The sequence below is a fragment of the Cervus elaphus genome, chromosome 1 (genome assembly GCF_910594005.1).
Source record: "Cervus elaphus chromosome 1, mCerEla1.1, whole genome shotgun sequence".
Lineage (NCBI taxonomy): Eukaryota > Metazoa > Chordata > Mammalia > Artiodactyla > Cervidae > Cervus > Cervus elaphus.
The window spans coordinates 37,728,745-37,750,622 of record NC_057815.1 but is presented as its reverse complement, the minus strand read 5'-3'; the positions used below and the strand labels follow the sequence as shown (position 1 = coordinate 37,750,622).

The 21,878-nt window shown below is 43.1% G+C and overlaps 1 protein-coding gene across 2 annotated transcripts in view; it reads right to left on the bottom strand.

Moving 5' to 3' along the window:
* TTC12 (tetratricopeptide repeat domain 12) overlaps nt 1–21,642 on the bottom strand; it is a 52,746-nt gene extending 31,104 nt beyond the window's left edge. Inside the window, exons 1-8 of one of the 2 annotated variants that reach the window (XM_043899530.1) lie at nt 21,601–21,642; nt 19,961–20,033; nt 11,864–12,027; nt 11,302–11,323; nt 10,597–10,674; nt 9,316–9,437; nt 4,990–5,049; nt 151–222 (exon numbers count right to left, since the gene is read on the bottom strand). In XM_043899530.1, the coding sequence (XP_043755465.1) occupies nt 151–222; nt 4,990–5,049; nt 9,316–9,437; nt 10,597–10,674; nt 11,302–11,323; nt 11,864–12,027; nt 19,961–20,018 (576 nt within the window). In that variant the 5' untranslated portion in view covers nt 20,019–20,033; nt 21,601–21,642. Of the gene's footprint in view, nt 1–150; nt 223–4,989; nt 5,050–9,315; nt 9,438–10,596; nt 10,675–11,301; nt 11,324–11,863; nt 12,028–19,960; nt 20,053–21,600 lie in introns of those variants that run through there. The other variant, XM_043899541.1, reaches the window with a different exon arrangement.
* Between the last annotated feature and the right edge of the window lie 236 nt (nt 21,643–21,878).

Sequence of the window (21,878 nt, the reverse complement as noted above, 5' to 3'; positions counted from 1 at the left end):
ATATCCTCCCCAACTCTAAGATTTACTGTGGAAAATACTGAAACGTGGATTAACATCTCATCAACTTGGAGGAATGTGGTTCTCCTCTGAGACACTCTGAAGCACTGCTCCAAGATCAAACATACCACTTAAGCTTCCTCTTGCACTTACCTCACTGTAGTTCTTTAGGGCTAGGTGGGCTTTTCCCATGTGGAAATACGCTTTTGTGCATTTTTCATCACACTGCATAAAAGAGAATCACTGATCAGATGTTTTGGAAGATTTGAAATCATCAGCACCAACTGCCCAGCTAATAGGGTTAGGGCAGCGCTTTGATTCCCAGGACAGCCACCAGAGTTGACAATTAAGACTTTTTCTGTGCATCTGTGACCAAAATAATTGATGCTTGCAAGAAGCCTGGATGCACAAGTAAGCTCTATATCAAATTAATTCATGATACTCGCCAGTTTTCATTTCCATTAATGAAACTCAACCAGGAAACAAACCAGAAACCCTTACTTTAGAAGAGCTCTTGACCCTGGTTGAACATTAGAATCACCTGGGGGTGCTTGTAAAAAAAATCCTGACAGCCCACCGGAAACCCACAGCAATTAAATTATACCCATGGGTAGGACTGAGGCATCGATAATTTCTTACACTCTCCAGGTAATATAAATGCCCAACCAAGTTTGAGAACCACTGGTTTATTAGCAGGTAGGAAAATTTACTCTGGGTAAACAACTGAGGTTATTATTACATCTTAGGAAGCCTGGCAAGTTCCTCCCTCGAAATAAACCACAATATACATACCGGGAACTTATGCTTGTTATCACTTTTGATCAGAAAGTGAGCCCCCTTTAAAACTTATGAAACTTATGGCTGAAACAATACTGCTTGTTCAAGGGACCCTGCACTGGCCTGCTCTGAATTACTGTAACTACAGAGGGAATGATATAGGACAAAGACATAAACTTAAAGCATCCAGTTAATTCACTGAAGCCCTTTTATGTGCCAGGCCTTGTTCCGGGTCAGATGCTGTCAGGCATGTGGATGTACAGAGGGAGTCCAAGCTCAGGAGTCTAGAAGGTCCTGGGTGAAGCCCTGTCTGCCTCTCACTGGCCAGGCGCCCCAGGTTTTCTGAGGTCATCATCCCCATCTGCAAAGTGGAGATCGTAACAGTGTTTCTCCTGGGCTGTTGTGAGGAGAGAACATGTGTAAAACAGTGCAATACCAGGTAACAGAGTGTTAGCTGCTATTGCTGCATTTACAAGAAAAGCAATCCATTTCAGGGCAAAAAGGAAAATTTAAGAAAAGCTAAAGAATAATAGAAGGGGTAACAATAATCATTACATTTGAAGAGGACTTTATAGATGCATTTTCATGAATATCATCTCCTGATTCCTTGCTAAGTGAATGATGGTAATTATATTAATTACCATTATTTTCAGTCCTGACTATATGGTTCATATGAATGATCTTATGTAAACCTTATAGCAACTCTATGAAGGAGATATAGTTATTACTCCCATTTCACAGATAAGGAAACCAGGGGTCAGAAAGGTTTAAGGTCACACAGACCCTAAATGGAAGAACTGGGATTAAGATCTAGCCACTGGACTCCAGGACCCAAAGGCTGAGAAATCACACCGGATCTCATGCAGAGAAGTGCTACAGCAATTCAGAAGGAGGAAACCCACTCTGAAGAGATATACAGTAAGTCCCCTACATACAAACCTGCAAGTTGCAAACTTTCAAAGATGCAAGTGTGCATCTGGTTCCAGCAAGCAACATCTCCCTCCTCCAGTCAGTAACCCTTCTTGCCTGTTCACTCCTTGCCAGCCCTGTATGCCAACTGTTGTACCAAACTACTGTACTTTTCAAGGTACTGTATGCTGATTAAAAATGTTTTCTTTATTTTCTGTTCATTTGCTTTTTACGCATTATTTGTGTGAAACCTATCACAGTACAGTACTATATAGCCGATTGTGTTAGTTGGGTACCATGGCTAACATTATTGGACTTATGAACATACTGGATTTATGAACGCACTCCTGGAACGGAACTTGTTCCTATGTAGGGGACTTACTGTAGTCTAACAAAGACATACTGCATTTCAGAGGATGCCAAGACAATAACATAGAAACCTTTGGGGGTGGGGGCAGCCGAAATGCGGGGATGGGGGCAGCTGAAATGCCCCTGGCAGGGATGAGTGTTGAACCCACACGAGGAGACAAGAGCTTTGAAGGAGAAACTGCAGGAAGAAGAAATGCAGGGAGCTGTGGTGTGAACCCTGCAGAACTCACACGGGATGGAACTAAGGCTTCACCGGCAGACGTCAGGGTTCCAACAGGGGAAAGGGAGCCCCACTGTGCCCTCCTGACGGGGTGTATTGTGGCTACGCCTCTGCAGACACTGACACCAGGGCCCGCTCACACGCTTTCTCACTAACAGGCCCTTTCTCCTTTGATGAGGTATCAACTCTCACCAGGACTCTCTCAGGCAAACCCCAGATCCCCTTAAAAGGAATTCTGCCTTCAGAGGAAGATGTCTTTTATTGTGAAGGAAGAGTTCTGCCAAGAAAGAAATGATTCTGATCCTAATTGAAACCCGTTTCACTGCCTTATCTTCCCAGACAAGGAACATGGGCCTTGAAATATCATCACATGGGCTTGTCGCTGCCAATTCACAGGTGTCAAAAATACTAAATTGGCATGAAAGGACTAATACTTTCATGGAGTAAAATAATAATGGAGTGCCACTGATGTTCGCTACTGATATTTTAAAATGTGAAACTTTTGATTCACAGCTTCCATGTAGAGCCAACCATTGTTAGTTTTTAGATCTCCTTACACATTTTTTCCCCAGCCCTCCAAGTGTTCACCTAATCCTCTGCAACAGGGAGCCTCGCTGGGCTCTTATCAAGGTTGGTTGCTGGGTCTCAGTTATGCTGGACCAGCTCTGCTTCGCTCTCACCGTTCGTCACACCGTGCTTCAATTAACGTTTAGGAATAGGCCAGCGTGTCGTGCTGAATCACCGTGAGGCTGTGATTAACTCTTTGGGCCTTCACAGTTCAGAAAAGATACTCATGAGAAGCCCCACGAGATCTTGTTTCTGCCACAGAAGGAATGAGAGCCACGCCCAGAGATGACGGGGTTTCCAGTTTCCAAGGAGAGGTGTTTACAGTCAGTGGCTCAGGGCACCAGCCTACGGCGAGGCCAACGTGGGCTATGTGATCCCGGGCAGTTTACTTAATTAATCTCTGAGGTTCAACTTCCTTGTTAGAAAGATAAGGATAACTGTGGTGTTGACCAGAACAGAAACGAGCCAATGAGATGGGTCACAGCCAGCGAGCAGAAACGCAGCTTTTGCTCTTATTGCTAAAACACCAGAGGAAAATGCCCTTGCTTCTCTCTTCTCTTACAGATGATAGTAGGAAAAAAAAATAAATAAACACCAAAAAACCATGATCACATAAAATGACATAACAGGCTAGTAGATCTCTGCTGGAGCCATGAAGAACCATGAAGGCACCAGCTTTGGGCAGTTCTCATCACTTAAAGGTTGTCACGAGGCCGTGGGACACGGTGTTCCCTGCACCATATCTTCTAGGGGGTAAAGAAATCAAGCACTCCAGATGTCTGTTTTGGAGAGACCCTCGTGTTTTAGAAACTGTTATTAGGAAAGGTGAGTTTCAAATTCCTTGCCTACCTTCTCAATAGAAAGTAAGGAAGTAGGCAGGGACAACGTGCTGCTGCAGTGATGGGCTCTTGGCTGGGCCGTGCCTGCTCACTAAGCTGGGTTAGGCTGGGCTGGAGAAACTAAGCCCAGGATAAACCTGACACATTTTCCTGGCACTTCAATTTTACTTGATTTTAAGTTATTTAAAATAATACAGTTATATTAAAACAAATAGATACAGTTAATGGTGTGCAATGCAAAATTTGCAAGGATTTCCAAGATATAGCAAAGTCGCTCAGTCATGTCCGACTCTTTGCAACCCCATGGACTGTAGCCTGCTAGGCTCCTCTGTCCATGGGTTTCTCCAGGCAAGAATACTGGAGTGGATTGCCATTTCCTTCTCCAGGGGATCTTCCCAACACAGGGATCGAACCTGGGTCTCCCGCACTGCAGGCAGACTCTTTACTGTCTGAGCCACCAGGGGCCCCTAGAAATAATTTGCACCTGAGAAGAAATTTCATGCTCTCTGCTTTTAGACCCTCCAGGGGCTCATGTTCCTTCTGTTATTACGTTGGCAGGAAGGTTGAGAGGCATTGGTTTTGATTATTTAGTTAAAGCCCCCTGTGACAGAGTAACTTGGGGGAATGTGGATTAAAGGTTATTTAAATATTTAGTCATCTGAAATAATGTTCCAAAGAAGTGATCATGACATTTCTCTTTTAAAAACCCGTCTAAGATTTCCACTAACAGTCCTTCCTTCTCTCTACCTTTGATTATCCATTTTTGCAGAAATACCATGCACAGTGTTATGCTATCTGCCTGAGGCCTGACTAGCATCCAGGCGGAACAACAGAAAGTCTTTCTTCTGATTATTTCTCTACACAGAGGGGTGCTATGATATATTTCTAAATTATCAGAGCTGGAGGGGAAAAGGATGAACTGATGAGGAAGAATGACGACGTGGCAGAAACAAGCCCCCCAGGTTGGCTCTGGAAAGTGTAAGACGCATCTTCACTATCTCAAGAAGCAAAGTGTCTGCTAACACAATAGTAAAGGGTAAGCCATTGTGATAAAACCCTGAAAAGCCGATGTTAACAACAGTTTCTCTAGAGTACTTCCTGTGGGTGAGGCACCACAGGTGTTATCATAACCCTCACAACAATTCTATTCTCTCCCATTTTACAGATGAGGAAACTAAGGCTCTGACTGCAGTGTCTACACCACTTCCCACTATGATACACCACAGCTCCCCTCTATTCACTTCAGGACTGAGACACCCAGCCTTGAGCAATACCACCTCCATCATGTGGAAGAGGAAACAATCTTCTTACCTTCAGAGCCCAGTCACAATCCACCAGTGCCTTCCGGTAGTCCCCAAGTTTGATATAAGCCTGTAAAGACAAAAATAGCTGGTGTTCACACACAGTTCTGCAGCCAGCAGTCTCTAGTCAATGCAGAAAGAGCAGTCGGGAAGGAGAGTGGTGAGAAGTATTAATAACTGGTCCCTGCCTGCATCCCTCAGGGTCCCAGCAGGAAACAGACAGCATTCATACTGAGTAACAGGGGAGTTTAATAAAGGGACTATTTACAGGGTGAGTGCAGGGCAGATGGAGACCAGCAGTGGACAGCCAGCACCGCTGCTAGACCTGTAGGAGCAGAAGGAGGAGTAGCAGACAAAACGGAAGAGGGCTGCTTTGTGAAGAATGCTGCTTAAGAGGAGCTGAGGCCTTTAGTAGAGCAGAAACTGGAGGAGGAAGCCCCAGTTCACTTTCTTCCTTCCTTCTGATCTCACTGGCCAAACGGAAGTTAGAAAGCTGGGAAGCCAAGAGGCCAGTCCACAGAGGTCAGTCCCCCAGGGCACAGAAGGATCTGAAGGGACAAACAGAAAATACCCAGCGCACTAAACACCCCTCCAAAGGAAAAGCCAGTTCCTGGAGGCTACCCTGCTGTGAATGTTCCAGAAGGAAACCAAATGAGAAAGGGGATCAAAATGACAGATAATAACAAGTGTTGGTGAGAATGTAGGAAATCAGAGCACTCATACACTGCTGGTGGGAACTGCAGTGATTTTGGAAGACAGTCGAACTCAAAAGGTAAAACACAGAGGTGCCATATGATACAGCAATTTCACTCCTGGGTATATAGCCAAGGGGACTATACGTATATGTTCATGCAAAAAGTTGCATGCCAATCTTCAGAGCAGCATTACTTATAATACCCAGAAAGCAGAAATAACTCAAATGTCCATCAACTTATGAATGGGTAAACAAAATATAGTAGATTCACACAATAAAATATTATTTGGAAATAAATAGGAATGGGGTATTGATGTACACTACAACATGGATGCACCCTGAAAACACTATTGAATGGAAGAAGCCAGACACATAAGGATAAATACTGTATGATGTCATTTACATGAAAAGCCCAGAACAGTCAGGTGCATAGAGGTGTATAGAGACAGAAAGTAAATTAGTGGTGACCTAGGGCTGGGGTGGGGGAGGACAAGAGGATTGAGGAGCTTAAAGGGTATGGGGTTCTTTTGGGGATGATGAAAATGTTCTAAAATTAGTTGTGGTGAGGGTTGCGCAAGCCTGTGAATAGAAACTACTAAATTGTATTTTCAATAGGGGAATTATTGGTTATAGCAACTGTATCTCAATAAAGCTGTTACCAAAATATGATCAAGAAAAAGTTTTGCTTCTTTCCTCCTGAGAGAAGTGAGGAGTTTATACAGGAAATGAGCTCATACAGGAAAAGAGCTCATGCAGGAAATGAGCTGACATATAAGAGTCAGACCATCACCAGGAGCCCTTGGTTTCAAATGCCTTGCAGCTCTCTTCTGGGATCCCCTAGAATTGGGGAAAATCTTGAAAACCAAGCATTAACTCAGAATTCTGTGATTCACTCAAACTGAACTAACTTAAGAATTTAGATCATTTATAGTTTCCAAGAACTGTGGCATATAAGCAAATGAAAGTCTGCACCAAAGCTGTTATACCCTCTGTATTAATTACTGGATATGAAAGATGCTTAATAAATTCTTGTCAAGCTGCACAAAGTAGACTTTAAGTGCTCTCTTTCGGAAAGTTCCCTAAGAAGCAGCAGTGATCACCCTGTTGGAAGAAAGGAAAACTAGGCACCAGGGTACCATTAGTCACCAATAACAGATCCAATACTCCACAGAGGTCTGCCCATGATCAAAACCGCACCAGGGCACTGTGACATTCTGGACAATAAATTGGATGAGACATCTACATGGACAAGCCAATTATGAGTTAGTGTTATAATTCACGAAAATCTAAGCAGTCAACCAAAGTGAAGGGGGAGCAGGCAACAGCAGGTTAATGGAATTTCTGCTGGGCAGCTCTTTGTACCAATAGGAAGGAAGCTGCTAGGCAGTGCTTTCATTAACAGGGGTTCAGTACTAATTGAAGATGATGACTCTTTGAGCCCTCTGTTCTATATAAAGCACCATCCTTTCCTCTGGGTTTGGGGTTTCATTTGGAAGTCAGAGGATGTGAGGAAGAAACTAGCATCCTTCTAGACAACTTTAGTCATGACTTCACGACATTGTTATTCAGGATGCAGACTCTGTATGGGCTTCAACAATGTCTCTACACAGTCTTTCACTTTTGCTTCTTTTTCTTTTTTAAAGCTTGGACTCAACACCCTCTAAATTCCCTGTTTGCTTTTGTTTTTCCACATTTTGAAAAGAACGACTTTTCCAAATGGCAATTAAACTCCTGATTTATCTAAATTACGCCAGCAATCTATTGATCATAACACTAGCTCCGGGAGAAAAACAAAGCCATGAAAGGGTAAGTTTTCTCTCTAGCAAGCAGCGACACTCAATTCACAGGGTCCTTATTAAGTGTTTTCTAACACCACATGCAAACAGGGAGGCATTTTAAAAACAGTCAATGGTTCAAATGGTTCCTAACACCAGGCAGCACATTTTGCATTTATTTGTCTCTGAATAAGCTTTCTCTTTGGGAAAAGAGGAAGGAATTGCTCCCCCAAAGCTTTTCATTGCATTTACCTATTTTTATCCACAGTCATTCTTAATGTGGTTCTCCAGAGCTAATCAAAGTATTGCTTAAACTTGAGTACCGTAAAAGTGTAACTAATTTAGATGAATCAAGGGTATAGACCATCTGAATTAGATGTAAGTCTGCATTATATAACATTCTAAAGGCAATTCAATTTTATAGCTTTCAGGTAACTTCAGAGTAATAAGACTGAATAAGCATCAGTAGGTAAATGGTTTGGAGACCAAATTTGTGATAAATAAAAAAGAACTATAATTATCATATTAATTGTTTGTTTGCATTTAGCTGTTTCTTTTGACATGTCAACAGAAACCTCACTTCTTCAAATGGACTTGCTGTGCCTCCACCAAGTGTTATATAACTTAATAAGGATTTATTGAACATTGGTTATAAGCACACCATTAGGCGGAAAAGCATATGGCAATTTTTACCCTCAAAAAGTGTATAATCTTGTAAGGGCGATAAAATGGACATGGCAAAAAATCAACCTCTGGTCGTTTTATTTACCAGTTCACTTCCTTATAACAATTTTTTCTCCACAAATGGGGGTAGGTAAATGACACCTCAACTCGAGACTGATTTATCCAAACTGGTGAACTAATGAGTTTATGTTGTGCTTGGACTTTATTTATCATTAAATCATTGTCACTGTCCAGACTTTTTGGACTGCTGATGTCCTGTTTCTTGTACTCTTCCTCAACATACCACAGCAGGATATTCTTAATCCTGAGTTACAAAATTGGAGCTGACAAGGATCCTCTCCTTGTCAATGACATGACATCAAGTTCATCTCACCCAGGTCCTGCTGACATACTCTGATCATCAGATAATCATGTCCACAAATCTGCCAATTTTTCAGGCCTGAGCAGGAGACAGCTCTCCCATGCACAAACTCAAGCACTTTTCAAAGATAAGGTCACAGGTGACATTTTTGTTTCAACTGAAAACTATTCATCTTGTCCCTTCATTAAGGAGTAGATGATAAACACCAAGGTAATGATTTTTATCTGGTGTTCCAGAAATCTGAGCTCATCTGTGATATTAAATGGAAGTATCAGGGGTTTTACAAACTCAAAATTTCTGAGAAATTGGCTCAGGCCCATTAGCTCGAGTATACCCAATCACAGAATCTTAATCAAGGAGGGATTCATACAATGAGTAAGAAATTAACAAGAGAGTTACCCTTAGGAGCCTTAAACTGGCATCAAAAAAGAGGATGAACTAAGTCAGTGGTGGCAGAATTCCAAGGTCCCACAGGCTGTCTCGTTCCACTGGCTTTCTCAGCTACACACGAGGGACCATCAGTGATGAGATGGGAGACTTTTACTATGGAGAGAGCTGATTATGTGTAGCTATTCCCAAGTCCTCCTTTAATGAGTCCGAGTTGGTAGCTTGAAACTGGACCATAACGAGAGTATTTACACCATGGAAATTGGCAAACGCTCCATGCAAATCAGCCTCCAGCCCCACCCCAACCAGAGCCGGCCACTGTGCATTCACCACCACACCACTGGTGCCAGCTAACCTCATCTTTCTCTGCTTTCACAAGGTTAGCGGCTACCGGCCCCTGGGGAAATCCCGCGGACACAACCTTGCCTCACTGACCTGAGCTCGGTTGGTGTACAGCACCTTCATGTCCTTCAGCTTCTCCAAACCCTCACTGTAGCACAGGATGGCTGTTTCATAATCACCTCTGACAAATGCTTCATTCCCCTTTTCTTTCAGGGCTGTGAGAACAAAAGTCATACAGGTGAGCTCTCCCCACACACCGGAAAATGCTTTCAAGCTTCACTGCCCTGATTTTCCCATTCTACTTTGAAGGTTAGTATGTCCATCCATCCAAAGGGGGCCTGGCACTTCCTTCTCTCTGCAGATCATTTCTGGGTCGATTTCTTTTATATAAATCCACCCCAAGTCTTCTACGCAGCTTCTCAGAAAAAGCAAATGTTTCTGCCTCAAGGCTCGGAATATCCCAAGCTTGCCACAAGGAGCAAATCTACACATTCAGTGTCTAATAAAGAGATTCAAACGACTAATTTTCTAGCAAACATGGAATCATTCGGATCTGCAGCGCACACAGCACTGAGTGATATAAAGTAAATGCTGAAAGTATTCTTCTGTCATATGTATCCCCCCATCCCATGACCACACACACACAACCCCAGCTCTTTCTTTTCCTTTATTTCCCCTCTCCTTTCTCCCAGCTTGGGGCTTCCCTCATAGCTCAGTTGGTGAAGAATCCGCCTGCAATGCAGGAGACCTGGGTTTGATCCCTGGGATGGGAAGATCCCCTGGAGAAAGGATAGACTACCCACTCCAGTATTTTGGGACTTCCCTTGTGGCTCAGCTGGTAAAGAATCTACCCGCAATGCGGGAGACCTGGGTTCGATCTCTGGGTGGGAAGATCTCCTGGAGAAGGGAAAGGCTACCCACTTCAGTATTCTGGCCTGGAGAATTCCATGGACTGTATAGTTTATGGGGTCACAAAGAGTCGGTACGACTGAGCGACTTTCACTTTCTCCCAGCTTTGTTTGCTTGTTTCGCTTTTCTTTTTCACATCTTCATCTGCGCCTGAGGCTAGAGAGTGGCACCTCACTCCCACCCCTCCCTTCTTTCCAAGCATCCTTCAGTGCTGCTACATTCAACGATATGCTTTAGAAACAGGTCTGACTGTGGAGGCTATCTTGGGGCTGTGTCTGCCTCTCCGCCTGTTGCAGTAGAAACAGGAAACAGACAAGTCTCTGCCTGGCCAGGTCCCACTGCCTCAGGCGCATTCTGAACCCACCCACTGGGAATCTTTCTGTCCTCAAACAGAAGCATAAACTCCCCTGCTTTTTCCAGCACAAACCATCCCTGCCATTGAAAAGTGAAAAGACTGACAATTACCATCTGCTAAGACTTTGTTTTCCCTTCTTCTTTTGGCACGTTCTTTAGCATCCTTCTCCAGAGATGCCAAGAAGGCTTCTGACAACAGAGTGATTTCAAATATTAAAAAAGAAAAATCCAAATACTATAATCAGTTCTTTAGCTCAAATTCAGAAAAAAAGCCACTTCAGAGTTTTAGAGCCACACATTTCATGCATACACATGTAGGCACACGCGCGCGCGCACACACACACACACACACACACAGATTTTGGAGACAACTGAAATGACATTTTCTTAATTCAACATTCAATGGGAATCTGTGTGATGTATTATTATACATGATGACTATGTCTGTGCTTCAAATTTGAATTATGCCTTTTAAAACAGTTTTTCTTTGAAGACGGACTTTTTTGGTTCCACTTAACATAATGAGCTGCTGAGCGGAGCAACTGAGAAGCTCTCTGGATCCTTCTGAGTAGCTAAGAGTAAATTGGATGAAACAGAATAACTGAATTCAGTGTACAGAAGATTGGTCAGAACACAGGAAAAATCCTCTGAGCGCCATTCCCTCTGACCACTAGTAACAGAATTGGGTGATCAGTAGGTTTTGTTTATGGTTGTTTGTAAGCCCAGAGGCTATAATTTAAGGGTCTAGAAGCCACAATCAATAAACACTGACTTTAAATGAATAATACACATTGGGAAGAGAGATGCAGTCCTTACCTGTGTTTATTTCATCTGCATCCTGCAGGGCACAGGTTATCATAAAAAGAAAGAAACAAATTTCAAAAACTACTCTCTTATTTATACATATACAAACCAAGAAGGCAGATAAATATGAAGGGGGGAGTAGAGTCCTTTCCTTTAGCCATAATACTAGAAGGTTCCAAATTCAGGGGGTTTGCTTTAAATCAGGAGATCTGATTATGGGCATAGCTGTTATGGGGCTAGTCTGCAGAAACCAGGGACTCCAGCTGTGGCTGCATGAATTGGAACTATGAGTTAGTAAGCGGTTACATTAACAGCTTAAAAATGGTCCTAATCTCAGTGGGTGGAGAGGCCAAATTTTCATTAAAACTAACCAAAAGGATTGTTTAAGGATGACTCAGAAAGGCCAAGAAAAATATATCAGAGTTTATACTTCCTTGTGAAAAATCTAGTGAATCTAAAGGACAAGTCTATTTCAGCCTCACCAGGCAGTTGAGATTAAAGCACTCCTTCCTCTGTTCCATGCAGACTTCCTTGCTGTGTCTACACAGATAACTCCACGATAAGGAAAGGGCACCTTCATGGGAGCTTGCGGGGGACTGATTGTGGTCTTGTTCACGGTGGTCCTGCACTCGTCCTCCTCTTGGTCCCCCTCTGGAAACTGTAGTCTCTTTTCTGTCTCAAGGACCGCTTTCTCACGTACGGCTGGATCATCGGAATTCATCTCCTGAATTAAACTGGCTAGAGGAGAAATCAGAGGTGAATCATTCAAGTAAGGTCTTCAAAAAGAAAGACCCTAATTCAATATCAATGATGGTGTAGTAAATTTCATGGGGAAGGACTTCTATTTTTTCCAGCTTTTTTGAGATACAATTGACACATGACAATGTGTATGTGTAAGTGTAAGGTGTATCACATGGTGATCTGATACAGGTATACAGTGAGAAATGGTTCCCACACCAAGATGAGTTAACACATTCATATTTCAATTTTTTGTGTGTGTGTGAGTGGTAAGAATATTTAAGATCTCCTCTCAGCAACTTTAAAGTGTACAGTATTGTTAACTGTAATCACTATGCTGTTTATTAGACTCCCAAAACTTATTCACCTACTAGAGAGCTTGTGTAAATGCATGTATTTAAACATCTTAAATAAATGTTTTTTTTAAATAAAATGTGCATTCTTTTGCAACTTAGTTTTTTTCTCTTATTATGCTTTAGAGATTTGTTCTTGATACAAATAGTTCCAGTTGATTCATTTTACTTATTTTACATAGGTGATTCATTCTCTTATTGGTTTTTACATTTTTTTCTACAGCAAATAAATGCTGAATTGAATATATGTATATATTTCCCCACGCACGTATGTGACATATTCTTTAGGCTAGGGCTATAACAATTTTTATTCCTACAAGCTGTGTACGAGAGTTCCCACCTCCACATCCTTGTTAACACTTGTTCTCATACTTCTATGCTGTTTTCACTATAATGCGTTTATCTCCTTAATGTTGTCATTTGCCTTTTCTTGAATGTGACTGGGATCCAGCATCTTTTTATTGGTTTATAGGCCATCTGGATTTCCTTTCTGTGAATTGCCTGCTCCTATTTTCTATTGGGTTGTTTGTCTTTTTCTTATTGTGATTGTTTTATATATTCTGGACTGTTATATATGTTTATGAACATTTTCTACTTGGGTATGGTGTGTTTTTAATTTGTTTTTATGGAACCTTCCATTGAAGAGATTTTCTATGCCTTAAATGTACCAATATTTCCCCTTATGACTTATGCCTTTGTGTATATTAAGTTTACAAATATACTCTTGTGTGTCTTCTAAAAGTTTTAACATTTTGTTTTTCTCATTAAGGTATTTAATCCATCTGGAGCCGACTAGCTCTTTTTTTTTTTTTTTTGGCTGTGCGGATACGCAGGGCTCTTAGTTACCCAACCAGGGATCAAACCTGTGCTCCCTGCAGTGGAAGCATGAAGTCTTAACCACTGGACCACCAGGGAAGTCCCCTGGAGCTGACTTTGTGTAGGGCAGGAGCACCATTTGTTGAAGAGTCCCTGCTTTCTCCCCGTGAACTGTGTCATCCCTGTTTCATGTTGCATGTGTGAACCTGCTCTAGGGCTCTTCATTCTGTTCTACCAGATGACTGGTCTTTTCCAGCACCAAAACGTCCATGCCTAATTACTACAGCTTTATAACAAAACTTGAGTGTCTAGTAGGGGGATCCCACCTTCTTGTTTTTCTGCAAAATTTCCTGCATTATTCGTGGCCCTTTGCTCTTCCATGAGAACTCTGGAATCAGCCTGTTGAATTCTAAACGAAACATTCTGGGGATTTTGATCTATCCCAGGCAGCATTTCTAGTAGTACTGTTAGTCGCTCAGTCGTGTCCAACTCTTTGCGACCCCATGGACTGCAGCCCACCAGGCTCCTCTGCCCATGGGAGTCTCCGGGCAAGAACACTGGAGTGGGCAGCCATCCCCTTCTCCAGGGCAGATCCCGACCCAGGGATCAAATCCAGGTCTCCTGCACTGTAGGCAGATTCTTTACCACCCGAGCCACCACAGAAGCACCCTACCTCCTAGGGTGGAGAATACTTTATTTACAATGCCAAAATAAATCCATCAAAATGTATGCAAGACCTTTATGGAGAAAATTATAAAATTCAGTCAAAAGAACTCCCAGTGGTCAAAACTTTTGAAACAATTTGAGCAAGAAAACAAACATGATAGTATTGTATTAAATATCCATGAGTCTCCATGGAGATTTACCTTACATATCTATTTACTTACTTATCTATTCATCATTTCTTTAAATCCATATAGACAAATTTAATTTCAATTAAATTTTATAATTTTCTCCATAAGAAATATATTTATTTCTTTATATCTATTTAGAAAGATATATATATATATATTTATAATTTTCTTTATAATTTTCTCCATAAAGAAATACTGAATGTATTTTGATGGCTTTGTTTTGGTATTGTTGATGAAGTGTTGTGGGTATATAGCAAGTATATAAGAATGCAACTGAATTTTATACATTAATCTTATATCTAAAAACCTTGCTCAATTTCCTTCTTTAATAATTTATTGACAGATATTCTTGAATTTTTCTCTGTAGACTCTCACATTGTCCAAAGATAATAAGAGTTTCATTCACCTTTTCAAACTTTTCTACTTTTTATCCATTTTCCTTGACTTATTTCTACAACAACCAGTAAAGTGCTAAATAAAAGCAATGATAGTATCTGAGCCTTGTTCTGGACTTTTAAGAGAATCCTTATTTCACTAGAAGTGTGAATGTCCGCATGAGGGTTTGCAGGGCTTTCCAGGCAGCACTGGTGGTAAAGAGCCCGCCTCCCAGTGGAGGAGATGTGGGTTTGACCCCTGGGCTGAGAAGATCCTTGGAGGAGGGCATGGCAACGCACTCCAGTATTCCCATCTGGAGAATATCATGGACAGAGGAGCCTGGTGGTATGATCCATAGGGTTGCAAAGAGTCGGACACGACTGAAGTGACTTAGCACGCAAGCACATGAGGGTCTGCAATGAGGTTTCAGTTGGTATTCTTTCAGGCTTCCTTCTAGTCTCGGTCGACATGAATTTTTATCACAAATGGGCTTTGAAGTCTAACAAATGTCTTATTTAAAATTTTTGTATCAGCTAAAATAACCTTATGGCTTTTCTCTTTTAAAATGTTAAAATTTGAAAGTACATTAATAAATTTTCTAGTATTCAACCATTCTTGCATTCTTTAGACAGACCAACTTGACCATGATAAATTATGTTTTAATTCATCACTGGATTTGGTTTTCTAGCGTTGTAATTAAGATTCCAACTATATTTATAAATAATACTGCACTATTTCCTTCTAGTACTGCATGTTTTTTATTTTGGTGTCTAGTTTCATATAATGATTGGGGGCATCCTCTGTTTTCTCTTCTCTGTAACAACTTGTGTAAGACGGGAATTATCAGCTTTTCAAATAGTTGGAGGGACTTGAAAGTTTGCAAATTTAGAAATTTTTATCTTCCTTGTGAATTTTTCCTTAGAAATTACAGTCTATGCTTTAAAGTCGATTTTGTCTGATAGTAATATTCAACATCTACCTTCCTTTGGATAGTATTTATATCACAAATATTTTTTTGTTTTGAAGGTTCAACTTTTCTGAGTCCTTAATTTTAGTGTGTCTGTTTTATACAGCATAATAACTGATTTTTAAAAATACAATCTGACAATCTGTTTTAACTGGAGATTAGTCTATTTATTTCACCATAATTGATTCAGTGTTTAGACTAATTTTCACTATATTTCATGTCTTGTATTTACATTTTCTTCCCTTCTTTTCCTGTCTTCATTGGAGTCACTGAGTTTCCTTAGTCCTTTTTTACCCTCTACAAGCTTAGATCTTATGCTTTGCTTTTCTTATAATGGAAACTCTTTCCATTTTAACAAACATGCTTAACAAATTAAAAGCTTGGAGTCTATCATGTTTTATCCAGCCTTTCTGGATGTATTGTATTATGTGGGAGGGATTTTAGAGTCTCTCACCAGTAATATTACTGGAAATGGAGATCCCACTTGCTCTTCTATACACTACAGTTTGGTTTCTCCTATTCCAAAGTTTTTTCCACCAAAGGTACAAACGATCTTCGTGTTGTTACATTTAATGATCATTCTTTAGTGCTTGTTTTGATCAAGCTCTCTGAAACATCTGACAAATGCTGCCCACTTCCTTCTCTATGAGATGATCTTTTCCCTTTGCTTCCATAACATGAACTTCACCCAATTTTCCGCCTACCTCTCTAGTCATTGCTTTTGGTCTCCTTTGCTTGCTCCTGTTTTTCCTCTCCTACATCGTTCTAAATCATGGCGATCCTCAAGGCTCTGCCCGAGCCCTCCTCTCTTTTTCTCCAGCTTCTCAGGATTCCTGCTCTTTGCCAAGGCTCTATGTGCTATGCAGATCCCAGTGCCTCCTAAGCCAAACTCCTCACCTATTCTCTCTTTCCTAGGCTCAGACTCACAAAGCCAGCTGCCTTCAGAACATTTTCACCGGGATGCCTTACTCATTGAACTTGACCTGCCCATCCTCTTTCTCCCAAAAGTGTTCTTCTTTCAAATGCCCCTATCTCAGCAGATGGCCCAACCATCCACCTGTCATTCAATCAAGATTCTCAGACTCATTTGCAAGCTTTTGCTCTCTCTCTGACCTCTTAGCCATCATCACTAAAGCTTGTCAAATAAGGTCTGAAATCTCTTTTCAAAGTCTACTTGCATCCATTCCGGCCCCATTCTCTTCTCCCCGGAACTCTGTGACAGCCTCCCAGCTGGATCTCAGCACCTGTCTGTGTCTCTCCTCTAGTCTACATCTACACCATGGCCAGAGTGACTTTTCTAAGATGTAAATCTGACCACGTTTCCACTCCGAGTAAACCCTCTAAAACATTCCCACTGCTCTCAGGATGAACACGAATTCCTTACCATGGCTTCCAAGGTCTTCACTGATCTGGCCTCTCTGGACTCAGATGAGACCCTTCTCTTCTTGATCTCTTCTCTCCAGCTACACTTAATCTTCCAGTTTCTCAAAGGTGCCACACTCTCTCTTAACTTTCAGCTTTCCTACCTACTTTCTCATTTACAGTACTCCCCTCTCTCTCCCCAATGGCCAACTCCTACTCACACTTCAGATTTGTGCCTAAATCTCATCCTTCAGGGAAGCCTCTATTTGTGGATTGAATTGTGCCCCTCTCCCCCAATTCATATGTTGAAGTCTTAACTCCTGCACTGTGACTGTATTTGGAGATGGGGCTTTCAAAGAGGTCATGAAAGACAAATGAGGTCATAAGGGTGGGGCCTTAAACCATTTGGATTTGTGTCCATATAAGAGGAGGAGGAGACATCAGGAATGTGCACACACAGAGAAAAGGCCATGTGAGGACACAGTAAGAAATGCAATCCAGGGAGAGAGGGCTCAGGAGAAACTAAACCTAACACTTTGATCATGGACTTCTGACCTCCAGAACTGTGGCAAAAATGAATTTCTGTTGCTTAAGTCCCCCAGTCTGTGGTATCTTGTTACAGCAGCCCAAATAGACTCATACGACTCCCTTAACTGAGTTAGATTCCTTAGCATGTTTAGCATGTTACAAATCTCTCTTTGTAGCATACACCACAGTTGAAATTACTTGTTTAATACCTGCCTTTTCTCACTGGATTGTAGGTATCAGGAAGGAAGATGGTTCTTATTCACTGTTACTGCTCTTTCCAGGATCTAGCACACTCAATACATAATAAGCACCCAAGAAATGAATGTATAGAATCTATACACATGTGGCTATATACATTTAAATTATGTATAAATAAAATAGGGCATCCCAGGCGGCACAGTGGTAAAGAATCTGCCTGGCTATGCAGGAGAGGCAAGAGATGAAGGTTTGACCCCTGGGGCTTCCCTGGTGGCTCAGAGGTAGAGAATACGCCTGCCCAACAGGAGACATGGGTTCAATCCCTGGGTTAGGAAAATCCCCTGGAGAAGGAAATGGCAACCCACTCCAGTAATCTTGACTGGAGAATCCCATGGACAGAGGAGCTTGTGGGCTACAGTCCACAGGGTCGCAAAAGAGACGGACATGACAGTCACTAAACAACCACAAATAAATGAAACAGTAGGGGAACTCACTTCATTAATAGCACCAGTCACATTTCAAACCCTCGATGGCCACGTGCGGCCATTGGTTACATCGTGCACACTGCAGATTATAGAACATATCTGTCAACACAGACAGTTCTACATACAGTATTGATATAAGTGATATGGGAATGAACTTGGGGTATGAATGAGTGTTAGCCAGATAAAGAAAGATGAAGAAGCAGAGAGAAGAAAGCCAACAGGCACAGTGGGAGCTTCAGGGGTGTGTGTGGGGAGCAGAAGTAGTTTGTTGCTCAAGTGTGAGGTAAGGAGAGGCGAGAGGCAAGGGTAAGGTCACGGGAGGACTTGGGTCCTGATGAGAGCTTGAAATTTATTGTGACTGCGGGAAGAATCCAAGCAGAGAAGTGTCTGGGTCAGATTTGCATTTTAGATACATTACTCTGTGGGGAGTGTGAGCCTAGAGGCAGGAAACCCAATCAGGGGGTTGTTGAAATAGTCTGGATTAGAGAAGCAGAACAAAGGGAAATTGGGAGAGGACAGAGCTGGACAAAGAAAGCAAATCTGAGGGTTGATTAAATTCAGGGCTGGGAGCGGGGGAGGCCAGTGTGACTTGTAAATTTAGGGGATGATAGTGCCACCAAGTAAGACTAGAATGAAGGGGAGAGTAGGAGAAGCAAGTTTTATTTGGGGGAGGGGGACAGAGGGGAAAGAGACGATCAACTGAACTTTGGACACAGGAAGTTCCTGGTGTTTGAGGGACACATGGATGTGACAGCTGGCACAGAGGCTGAAGGTCAAAAACACAGCTGGTGGCAATTGAGATGTGGGGTCATCAACAAGGGTGAGAGCTAAAACCACATGCTTGGGCTAAACCACCAGCAGAGAAAGTGGTGAGCAGTGGGCCAGGCCAGAACAACATGTGCGGGATGGGCAGAGGAGAGGCCCGTGACGAAAGCAAAGAACACACCAAGGATGTATCATCTATGAAGCTGCCTGGACTATTTTAAAAACAATTTTATTCTTTGGAGCCATACGGCCTGTGAGAAGCGACAACTTCAATATATTTCTATTAGATAAGTTTTGTTTTATTGTCAGCTTTCTTGTTTCTACCCTCAAACAGTCCATAGGGTTGCAAAGAGTCGGAGGTGACTGATCGACTGAACTGACTGAACCTCAGACAAGCTCCTTGAAGTCTGAACAGGGACTGGGTACTTCGGAATCTCCTGTATGTGGTCTGTGTGATCAGCGTGTCCTCTGAAAGCCCAGTTGTCTGAGCTGCGGAAGGGTCTTCCTACCTAGAGGAATAGAGACACGGGTGTGGCAGATGTAATGTGATGGATACTGAGGGAAGCCATTTGACTTTGCCTCTGCAGCTCAAAGGGCTTCCCAGGTGGCCCAGTGGTAAAGAACCTGCCTATGAATGCAGGAGACATAAGAGATGTGAGCTTGATCCCTGGGTCGGGAAGATCCCCTAGAGGAGGACATGGCAACCCACTCCAGTATTCTTGCCTGGAGAATCCCATGGACAGAGGAGCCTGGTGGGCTACACTCCACAGGGTCGCAAAGAGACACGACTGAAGTGACTTAACACACACGCACACACTGCAGCTCAAAACCAGAAATGGCTTTCCCCCTAGACAAGATGGATTCCAGATCAATGAGGCTCCTGAGTGACCTCAAACGGAAGAGCTCATTGGTGATGGGGAAATGGAAGCTCCTTTTGACCTGCTTCTACAACGAAGGGGAGAAAATACGAAGAGTGGTCAACCTGAATTCCAATCAGAATATTAACAGCTTCACTGATACCAATTAACAGCCAGAAAACATTAGCCCCAGGCTCCAATATTACTTATTTCTTGATACCCTCTTCTGTTTAATCTCAATGACATTTTTTTTTCCTTAAGAGTCATAAACCTGTCAGGCAACCCAGGAACTAACTTAGAGTAATCATCTCTCTTTAGTCACTCCACTTCCCTGAAGTAAAATTTAATTTGTATATGATTTACTGGTACTTACTGATTTCATCCATATTTTTAAGAAATTTCTGCAAGTCTTCCTCTTGATAGTCAGCCATTGTGAACCAGAATCCCTGAGGGAGGCAGCATACACGATGAAAATTAATAATAATAAAACACTAAACAGATTCGTCAAGCTTATTAGCCTGCTAAAACCAAGAGCCAAGTGATTATTTTAAAGACAGATTTGTGTTTAGAAAAGTCATGAATAACAAGCCGGGTGATCTATTTCATTCTGACTCCTGTTAAGGCCAAGGGACACTCATTACATGTGGTGATATTGCCAGAAAGCTGCCAACCTCCTCCAGTGGGGAAACTGCTCTGCAAAACGTCCCCACAAAGCCCACATCCACTGCGGGTAAGGGATCTGGTGTGCAGGAGACCGGGTGGAGCAGCTGACAAGCTGCCAGGGATAGAGAACGCTAACCCTTGACTTTGATCTTGACAGGCTGGCCCAGCCAGAAGTTTAGACCTGACCTTGTGACAGGCAACCAGAAACAGGTAATCTGCATCTACATGTTCAAACTTGTTTAAAATATAAGCCTCAGGCTTGTTTCTGAGAAGTGAAGAGGAGCTACAAATTGACTGAGGGGCTGGAACCTGACCGTCCAGCCTTATCTTCTCTCCAGGTACTTGAGCTGGATCACCTCTCAGCTGTTTTTGGGTGAAAAGGCTTCACGCTGTAGCCAGTGGTTCCCAAAGGTCCACCCACAGATCATAAAAATCAAGCAAAAACTGACTTAGTACACAGATTCCTCAGTCTTAGCCCAGAGCCCCTCAGTAAGCTTGTGAGAGTACCCAGAAGTGTACAGTTTTAAGCACTCTCCAAGTAATTCTGATTCACGGTTAGGTTTAATAGTAGTCTTCAAAGCCACCTTTAACTGGAAATTCCAGATCTGCCAGGAACAAGCTGTGAGTTATTTGATCTCTTTTGAGATCCCACCAGTTAGTTACATAAGCTGTGTTACCTTAGCTAAAGGCACAACCTCTCTGAGCCTTACAGGCCTCATTGGTTCTAGCAAACAGGGCTATTTGCGGACTAATTAAAAGTGCCAGGCACTCGCGATGATGACTGGTTACTGTGAGGCATCATTATCTGTAAAATCAGGGCAGGGGACTTGTGGCTTAACTAAATGATCCATAGGCTTCTTTCCAGCTCTAACAACTTAGGCTCCGTTTGGAACTGAGGCCTAGTCAAGTGAGTTAACGTGATCAAGGTTAGGAGGGGCAGAAGGCAGGCTCAGAACTACCCTGGGCAGGCACCAAACCCTCGGCTCCCAGGGCGGGGTCTGAGGGCGCGCCCTGCCTAGCCAGCAAACCCACGACCTGACAAGAAGGACAGGACTGGTGAGGCCCAAGAAGTTCCTCACCAGCTAGAAGCCTGCGGCTCGCTGGAGCCTCAGTGTGTGCAGGGGCCTAGACACGCCCCGCCCACCCGGCGCAGGAGGGCGGGGCCGCGGCATCGTTGCCTAGCAATTGCTCCGTAGCGTCCACCCGCCCAGTGCCCGCCATGGGAGTCCTAGCCCACAGCTGATCCCATCCCATCGACTGGAGCCCAAACCAGTGTCCTCTGCTCAGTTCTGACGAGAGATGAGGACCAGACCTGGGCGTGGGCAGGCTGGGCCACCCCGCTGCAGTTACCTGACGCGCGCCCAGGTCCGGACAGGAAATGGCGGCTGTGGGCTGGCGGTGACCGACTCGGACCGGGGAGGGGCGGGGCCGAGGGTGGGCGTGGCCCGAGCTCCACCGCCCCGCCCCGCCCCGCCCCCGCGCTCTAGTTCGGGAGCGCGCAGCCAAGTTTAGGGCCGGCTCGGGCTAGGGATCTCTAATGCGCACGAAGGAAGGGTGGAGGGGACGGGCAGAAAAGCCCAAGTGACCTGCGCTGATGCCTAAATGAGCGCCAGGTTTTCGCCTCTTTT